Source organism: Neophocaena asiaeorientalis, unplaced genomic scaffold, assembly GCF_003031525.2.
Source record: "Neophocaena asiaeorientalis asiaeorientalis breed wild unplaced genomic scaffold, Neophocaena_asiaeorientalis_V1.1 scaffold43, whole genome shotgun sequence".
NCBI lineage: Eukaryota > Metazoa > Chordata > Mammalia > Artiodactyla > Phocoenidae > Neophocaena > Neophocaena asiaeorientalis.
In genome coordinates this window covers 11,662,438-11,671,525 of record NW_020173674.1, presented here as the reverse complement: position 1 = coordinate 11,671,525, position 9,088 = coordinate 11,662,438, and the positions used below count along the sequence as shown (strand labels likewise).

The 9,088-nt window shown below is 46.6% G+C and overlaps 1 protein-coding gene across 2 annotated transcripts in view; it reads left to right on the top strand.

Moving 5' to 3' along the window:
* Positions 1-6: 6 nt before the first annotated feature.
* SERPING1 (serpin family G member 1) overlaps positions 7-9,088 on the top strand; it is a 15,813-nt gene continuing 6,731 nt past the window's right edge. The window contains exons 1-5 of one of the 2 annotated variants that reach the window (XM_024749266.1): positions 7-125; positions 973-1,426; positions 2,883-3,017; positions 4,871-5,074; positions 5,271-5,410. In XM_024749266.1, the coding sequence (XP_024605034.1) occupies positions 75-125; positions 973-1,426; positions 2,883-3,017; positions 4,871-5,074; positions 5,271-5,410 (984 nt within the window). In that variant the 5' untranslated portion in view covers positions 7-74. Of the gene's footprint in view, positions 126-957; positions 1,427-2,882; positions 3,018-4,870; positions 5,075-5,270; positions 5,411-9,088 lie in introns of both variants that reach the window. The other variant, XM_024749265.1, reaches the window with a different exon arrangement.

Below are 9,088 nucleotides of genomic sequence, written 5' to 3'. Positions count from 1 at the left end.
CTAGGCCCGAGGCTCGGAGCTGGCACCGACGACGGTGGCTGGCTCTGCAGGTCTGGGCTGACGTCGCCGCCCAGATGGCCTCCAGGCTGACCCCGCTGACCCTCCTGCTGCTGCTGCTGGCTGGGGTGAGTGACCCCTTCGTGAGGTGGGGGAGGGGCGGGGGGTTGCTGAGGATTAACCCTTCAGGCTCCGGAGAATGAGGAGAGCTCCTCTTGGACTCAGCAAGTGTGATCCTAGCGCCGGAGTTCGTACAGAGCATGGGAAGAGCGGGATTCAGACCCATGCAGGGTCTAATCCTGACTCGCTACGGTACCAGCTGCGGTGGCCTTGAGCCAGTCACTTCTCCGAGGCTACCTGTCCTGATTTACGAAGTGGAGAACAAAGCAGAAGGATCAAAGAGGGGAAGGAGATGGGCAGCATTTTGCGATATTAAAAGCAAGGGGTTGTTGAGGAAAACTGAGCTGCGGAATGGAGGTTGGGCTGCCGAGACCTAGGCTCTCCGCCGTGGTGTGGGAGGTCGGGCTGCCGAGACCTAGGCTCTCCGCCGTGGTCTGGGAGGTCAGGGATAAGGGATGAGCCCAGGACAAAGGTGGGTGCCTAACTTTGGCGTGTGCGTTCAGTGTATGTGTGTGAAGTGGACACTGGCAGTGCCCTTCGAGATGTATCAGATGATGTGGTAGTGATCAAGGATCTGGAATCAGACCCAAGTTTGACTCCTAGTTTTTCCTTCCACTTCCCTTGAGACCCTGGGCTAGTTACTTAATTTGTCTCAGCATCAGTTTCTTTTACCAGTGAAATGGGATAATACACGCTTTCTCTGAAGGAATTACTGGTGGTGGCTCCAGGGCAGGCCCCTCTGCCACCAGGCTTTCCCAGGAATAATTCTCTGGTAGCCCACCTTCTCTTCTTGCTTTGAGTGTTTGAAGGGGACTGTGCCTCATAATAAAAGAAAGAAAGTCTCTTGAACCACAGGATAGAGCCTCCTCAAATCTGATTGGTATCAGCCCCGTGGATCCAGAGAGCTTACAAGGAGGGGAAAGTGAAGGAGATATCCCCAAAGGAGATATTCCCAACAATGTATCCATTAAAGACACCGAGGGCTCTTCCACGCTGCTGAAAACCAACTTGACCATCGAAACAGTCAATACCACCCAGCCCTTCAACCAGTCCACCACCCAGCCCTTCAACCAGTCCACCAGTCAACCCATCCAACCAACAACCCAGGCCAGGACTAAGCCCTTCTGCCCAGCGCCTGTCACCTCCTGCTCTGACTTGGAGAGTCATTCAGCAGAGGCCGTGCTGGGGGAGGCTTTGACAGATTTCTCCCTGAATCTCTACCACACTTTCTCAGTAATGAAGAAGGAGGAGACCAACATTGTCTTTTCCCCGTTCAGCATCGCCAGCCTCCTCACTCAAGTCCTGCTCGGTAAGAACCTGACTGAGTTCTCTCCAGGTTATGTGTTAGATGTTCGCATGAGGGGGGTACGTATCCAGATACATACACAGCTATCTATGCCTCTGGAAGGAAGCTGTAAAAATGGGCCACATTGGGGGTGAGGGAGGGGAATCTTTTCATTCTGGAACTTTCTTTCATTTAACAATGATGTAATAGGCACTGTTGCTTATAAAATCCTATGGACTGTACAAGGGCATATAAAATAAGGTCTGAGCCACCAATCGTGGTTCAAGGTAAGGCCGTAAGGAAGATGAATGATAAGAGAGAGATGCAGAGTAGAATCATGATAATGCTGCTTCTTAGCTGTGTGACCTTGGGCAGATCAGTTAACTTCTCTGAGCCTGAGTCCTTCTGTGTAAAATGGAAATGGTTGTAGTGACCTAAAAAAAATAAAGCAGATAGCCCAGTGCCTGATGTGGTAGGAGGTCAAAAAATGTTAATTCGTCTGCTTTCCTGAGAGACCACAATCAAGTCCCCTGGGGTAATTACCCTAGGAATGGCACCAACAAAGTGCTACAGCAGTGGAAACAGCTGTCACTCCAAGGGGGAATTCCAGGAAGGCTACTAGAGACAATACAGTGAGCACATAAGAACCTTTCTTCTGTAGTCCCAGAATCCTAACATCCCTAGCCTGTACCCACTGGATGCCAGTAGCACCCCGCCCCCGAGTTATGACAGCCAAAATGTCTCCACATGTGGCCAAATGTCCCCTGGGAGGCACATTTCAACTGCTTGGTTTCAGTTAATTTTTTTATTGCCCAAAAGATATGGCTTGAATCTTTTCTCCATCCTCCAATTATTAACCCTGTGATCTTAAAATGAGTAGATTACTTACTCTCTTAAACCTCAGTTTTCTCATCTGTGTAACGGGGATAGGAACTGTCCTTACGTAAAAGGGTTATGGTGAAGATTCAATGAGATAATATGGGAGAAGCACTTATGATGCCTGGAATGAAGTAAGTGCTCGATACATTTTATCTATTACTGCGCAGAAGATGTGTACAATAAGTATTCAATAATGAAAAACGGAAAGGGTATTGAACATGCATCCTCTTTTACGATTTCCTGACGTCTCTTCTTAACCATGATCTAGTGTCCCTGCCTATAAGGCGAACCTTTGTAAACCTGAACCAACTAAATAATAGGTCATGTGGAATAGGCAGCGATTGGACCAGGCTTTGGATGATGAGTGGTATTAAAGTTAGGTAGGAAAACGGAGGAAGAAAGTATTCAAAGCCCTAGAAAATCCTGTGATTATTCATAATTCCCCCACCCTTCTCTTTCTGACATGTATTATCTTCCCAAACACTTCTGGCTCTGATGATATGGGGTTCCCCCCATTGCAGCCTGGCCCCTCAACCCTGGTCCCCAACGGTGGTTTTCCACTCCTCCTGCAGTTGCCCCTTGTCTCTGCTGTTTGTTGTAGGAGCTAGAGGAGAAACCAAGGAAAGCCTGGAGCGACTCCTCTCTTACCCCAAAGACTTTACCTGTGTCCACCAGGCCCTGAAGGCCTCCAGGTCCAAAGGCTTTACCACAGTCTCTCAAATCTTCCACAGCCCAGGTGAGTTCCCCGGGGAAGGATGGCAGGTGCTGAGCTGGGTCCTCAGGATTTTGATGGAGACCCAGCACTGGGGAAAGAGAGGACAGAGGGAATGTTAGAACTAGAACAGGGGGACAGAATGCAGAGCAGGTTGGGGCCTCAGAAATATCAGGTGGCTCCTGGGAGCTGGATAGGTCCCCTGGTGAGACCTTGGACAAGTCATCTGCATTCATCAACTCCATCTAAAGTAAGAATAGCTTTCTGCCGCGATGAAGAGTGGCCCCGCTTGCCACAACTAGAGAAAGCCCTCGCACAGAAATGAAGACCCAACACAGCAAAAATAAATTAATTAATTAATAAACTCCTACCCCCAACATCTTCTTTAAAAAAAAAAAAAAGAGTAGCCTTCTGCATTCAGTAATAGAGAGGGCTGGAGAGCTTTAGACATAAAATAGACAAAAAATGCCTGTCGATCTGGTGGTCCAGTGGTTAAGACTCTCGTCTTTCACTGCTGTGGTCACGGGTTCAATCCCTGGTTGGGGAACTAAGATCCTGCAAGCTGCAAGGCCGCAAAGAAAAGTTTGTTAATCTGGGTCAGGGGGTCTTGGGACTCCTATTCTTTGTACTTTCGTGTTATGTGACTTTGTTGTCATTTATGTATATTACATTATTAGGTAGGTAATCAGAGCAATAAGCTTCCAAAATGACCTAATGCAGTTCTTTCAAATTTTGCTCCCCAGAGCCCTAGGGTTCTGCAGAGCTGCTGCAGAAGTCCTGGTGGGAGTAAGGAGTTAGGGAGGCTGAGTGGGAAGTGAGGTGTCACTTCCTGTGAGAGGGAGATGAAGCCAGGTGGGCTTTGAACTCCCACCAGCCTCAACCAGAGCCCTTTTGTATTGTGGGCTTCAGACATGACTATATTTGAAACCTCAGTTCTGCTGAGCTTAAAAATTACAAATTTAGTGTGATTTTCCTCTTTGAATAAGGAAAAAAATTTCCCTGTCTTTTATTTTTTTTTTTTACTATAAAAGCAATGCTCATTCATTGTAGAAAACTGAGAAAATATTGGAATTCCCTGGTGGTCCAGTGGTTAGGACTCTGTGCTTCCACTGCAGGGGGCATGGGTTCGATCCCTGGTCGGGGAACTAAGGTCCCGCATGCCGCTCGGCGTGGCCAAAAAAAAAAAAATACAACAAACAGAAAAATAACCTGAGAACATATAGGAAAGAAAAAAGAAGAAAGAAAACTCACCTATCACACCATTATCTAAAAAAAAAACCCCAAAACCCTCTTTTTAGAGATGGGAAAAATATGGCTTAGAGGGATTCAAGAAATGTTGCATTTACTTATTTGCTATAAATCAGATTTATCCTCTGTCTTGCTAGGTTGGTGGAAAATACAGCTGCATTCAATATTATCTATTTAGTCCAGGAAAAATTTCTCTTTCAAACACTTTTTTTCTTTAGTGGACCTGGGCTTTGGAGAGCAAAACCCAGGAAGTCTTGTCACACACCTTCCAGTGAGGCTGAAAAGCAGAGTCTGTTCCCTGTTGAATTAAGGGAAGAAAAGAGGGAAGATACAGGCAAATGGAAGTTAAGATCTCAAAGAGTTACCTTGCCAAGCCGTGGTCCCATGGCAGATAGAGGCAGTTAAAGCCTGGGATGAGTTCTTCGGCTCTTAGCGCAGGATTTGCCTTCTCTGGGTCTCACTGAGCACATCAGTAAGAGGACTGGGCTGGACCCCTGCTCCGACGTAGTATGTCCATTGGAGCAGAAAGAGTGATGGGAAACAAGCTCCCTCTCCAAGCCTGCTCTTGAAAGGGGAGAGAGTGTTCCGGGATCTCATGCCTCCCTCTCTCAACCTGCTTCCGCTGCCAGACCTGGCTATAAGGGACACCTTTGCGAATGCCTCTCGGAGCCTGTATGGCAACAGCCCCCAAGCCCTGGCAAATGACAGTAAAGTCAACTTGGAGGTCATCAACACCTGGGTGGCCAAGAAGACCAACCAGAAGATCAAGCAACTGCTAGACAGCCTGCCCGATGACTTCCGCCTGGTCCTTCTCAACGCTATCTACCTGAGTGGTAAGGGGGCCCTGGACCAGGGTGTCTTCCCGTCCTGAGTTCCGCCTTCTCCTCCTGGCTTAAAACCCACTCAACCCCAAGTTCCACGACTGGATCCCATGGTACCTGCCCCACCCCTTGCTAACAGAACCTTTAACTCCGCTTCATCCTCTCCCCACCTGCATTAGAGTAACCCTTCCCCCGCTCTTCCCTCTAGCCAAGTGGAAGATAACATTTAACCACAGCAGAACAAATATGAAGGGCTTTTACGGCAGATCCTCTGTGATAAAAGTGCCCATGATGAATAGCAAGAAGTACCCTGTGGCCCATTTCACAGACCCGACTTTGAAGGCCAAGGTAAGTTCTTGGCCCTTCGCACTCCTGTTTCAGAGCCTCTTGCGTATCCTGACTTTCCTGCTGTGGCTCCATCGGTGTGGGGCATAACCTTACCTTTAATTCATCATTTCAACTGCTTCTGACTCTATTTCCACCCTATCTTTTCTCCTTCTCCCCCTCTCCAGCCTTGGCCGAGGCAGGCATTATATATTTGAGGTTGGAAAGCAGGATTCTAAAATTTCTTCATGCATCTCTACTGCATTGAATGGCAGAAAGTGAGTCGTGTTCCTATTCTGTGCCTCTGTTTCTCTTTCCAGTCTACCCACCAGTAGGCCCTGCTGGCTTAGTAAGTCCTCTGTGTGTGTACATGTGTACGGCATGCATCTGTATGTGTACACATGTCTAGGTATATCCATGCATTCATGTATGTGGTAAGTTCATGTGTGTGCATGTATTAAATGGCTTAAGTTCCTTAGCAGAAATTGAACAGTATGATTTCAGTGGATGAGGAGGGAGGGAAGAGAGAACATGGAGCCCAGAAGATTCTAGTTAGTAAACTCTCTCATGCCCGATGACCAGATATTTCTGCCTTGTTAGGACAGCAAGACACAGAACTATGAGACAGCAAACAATGGGAGATACCCAGTGGCTTGGTACCAGTCTGAGAAATAGAGGATCTGTTCTGGAACATGCCAGGCTTGTTTCCACCTCGGGAGCTTTCCCTAGCTTTTCCCTCTGCCTGGACGCTCTTCACTCAGCTTTTCACATAACTTGTTCCTTCTGCTCATCTGGCATCAGCTAAAAGGCCACCTTGGTGGAGACGCCTTCCCCCTCCTTAAAGTACCTCTTCCTCACCCTGTAACATCATCCTGTTTTTGTTTTTGTTTTTTTTAATTTTTTTTGTGGTACGCGTGCCTCTCACTGCTGTGGCCTCTCCTGTTGCGGAGCACAGGCTCCGGACGCGCAGGCCCAGCGGCCATGGCTCACGGGCCCAGCCGCTCCGCGGCATGTGGGATCTTCCCGGACCGGGGCACGAACCCGTGTCCCCTGCATCAGCAGGCGGACCCTCAACCACTGAGCCACCAGGGAAGCCCATCCTGTTTTATTATATCCATGGTACTTATCACTATCTGAATTATGTTGTTTACTTGCTTATTTGATTGCAGTATTATCTATCTCCCTGAGATAGTCTCTTTCCTTGGGATCAGAGACCTTACCTTTCTTTTTGCCTACTATATCTGAGGGCCTAGAACAATACCACATATAATAAGTGCTCCTTATGTCTGCTGAATAAATGAATGAATTCAATGGAAGATGCGAAAGGGAGCAACTCCCTTAGTATGAATGGCTAGGAAGACGTCACAGAGGTGGGTACTTTTGACCACTCTTAACCATTCATGCACTTTTCTACCCTTCCATCCATCCGTCCCTATCCAATGGCTTTGAACATTCCCAGCTATTTAACAGAACCAGAATACATGCATAAGGCAGAGAAGACTGAATACATATGGCCGCTTCAGGGCATCACTCGAACTCAGAGTATATGGGGGAGAATATCAACGTAAGAGTTTTTTTGTTTTTTTTAATTTATTTATTTCTTTATTTATTTTTGCTGTGTTGGGTCTTCGTTTCTGTGCGAGGGCTTTCTCTAGTTGCGGCAAGCAGGGGCCACTCTTCATCACGGTGCGCAGGCCTCTCACTATCGCAGCCTCTCTTGTTGCGGAGCACGGGCTCCAGACGCGCAGGCTCAGTAGTTGTGGCTCATGGGCCTAGTTGCTCCGCGGCATGTTGGATCTTCCCGGACCAGGGCTCGAACCCGTGTCCCCTGCATTGGCAGGCAGATTCTCAACCACTGCGCCACCAGGGAAGCCCCAATGTGAGGGTTTTTTAATGGCAAAGAAGGAGTTTCATGCAAAAAAACCCCACTCCTTACAGTTTCGTGGGTTTTAAACAAATACTTGATTTAATATATTCATGTTATAAATGCAAAATCAAAGTTTTACTTAAGTCTTTAAATTTTTAGCTGAATTTGCTACATTATTAATCATAATATTTATATAAAACACGAACTTTCATTTGTTCTTCAATTAAGCTATTTTGAACAGATTAAACTCCTTTAAACCATTTGTTTCATTTACAAATATGGTTAATTAATATTCCCCTAAGCATTTTGCGCTTATGTGTATACTTTATAAATACTTCATACATTTGATATACGTGATTTTCTCTTTTAGCATGTCAGATACCTGACAGAACAGAATTACAGCCCTGCTTGGCCATATCTTGCTAGCACCTAAAGCCCACTTGTGAATTGAAAATTCAATCTGAAGAGTAAATCAACTTTCAGTCAACATCTCAACGTCATTCTCAAACCAAATGAAATCATCCCACACCTTTTTGTTCAAAAGCATAAAACTAGCGTGTCTGATTCTCTTAAAAATTATAAACGCTATTTTAAATAGCAAACACAGATTGCTCTGAACTTATCACCTGGTGTTAATACTACAGAGTTGGCTTATTTTGTTATTCCCATACTTCATTCTAAATTTTCCTGGGATTTAAAGAGTATTTACCCAATGAAGGGGGTTAGGTTTACCAACCCAGGTATGCTGAGGTTGTTGGCTTGAAAATTCAAGACCACAGTGTGGTAATTTTTTGGTCACAGAGGCAAGGTCTGTACACAGGACATGAAGGGTGTGTACTGCCAGATGAGTGTACCCTGTCTAGAGCCTCTGTCAACAGGTATCCCCATGTCCATGCTCTTCAGGTGATAAATCAGTGTACAACCTGCTTCCTGTGGACCATTTTTTCAATTCCAACAATAGATTGTTTTCAGTTAATTTCTTCATTGCCCAATTGAATTCTGCATTCTAGATTATTCTTGTCCATCTCTCAACCTCAACCATAATGCCATTTCAGTAATAATCTCTTATATCCTATTAGTTTCTCAGTCCTGGCACTATTGACATTTTGGGTTCGATGATTCTTCATTATAAGATGCTGTCCCTGGCATTGTAGGATTTAGCAGCATCCCTGGCTCCTACCCACTAGATGCCAGTAGCACTGTGAGCTCCTGTTTCTGCCAGCTGCAAACATTGCCAGATGTCCACTGGGGGCAAATTTGCCCTGAGCTGAGAACACCCCTGTATTGGACTTGTGGGTCCTGCATTTCTCTCATACTTCTATCTGGCCATCAGTTGTAAGTCCTTCTAGTGAAACTAACTGAAAAGGTAGGCTAGGATCAGCTTGTACCCAATCTTGAATGCCAGACCAAGAGTTTATACTTAATCTCGTAGGCAGTGAAAAGCCATCAGAAGTCTTTGAAAGGACGAACCTGATGACTGTGGTGGTACATTATGTACATTATATACTTTATGCACAACATACTTGAAAGGAACTGGGCTCAGAGAGATCAAACTGCTTGCCTGTAGTTCATAGTTACTCAGCAGTAGAGTCAGGATGTGATCCTCAGCCTGTGTGATCAAAACTCGTGCTCGGACTTCCCTGGTGGCGCAGTGGTTGAGAGTCCGCCTGCCGAGGCAGGGGATGCAGGTTCGTGCCCCGGTCCGGGAAGATCCCACATGGCGCGGTGCGGCTGGGCCCGTGAGCCGTGGCCGCTGAGCCTGCGCGTCCGGAGCCTGTGCTCCGCCACAGCAGTGAGAGGCCCGCGTACCGCAAAAAAAAAAAAAAAAAAAAAAA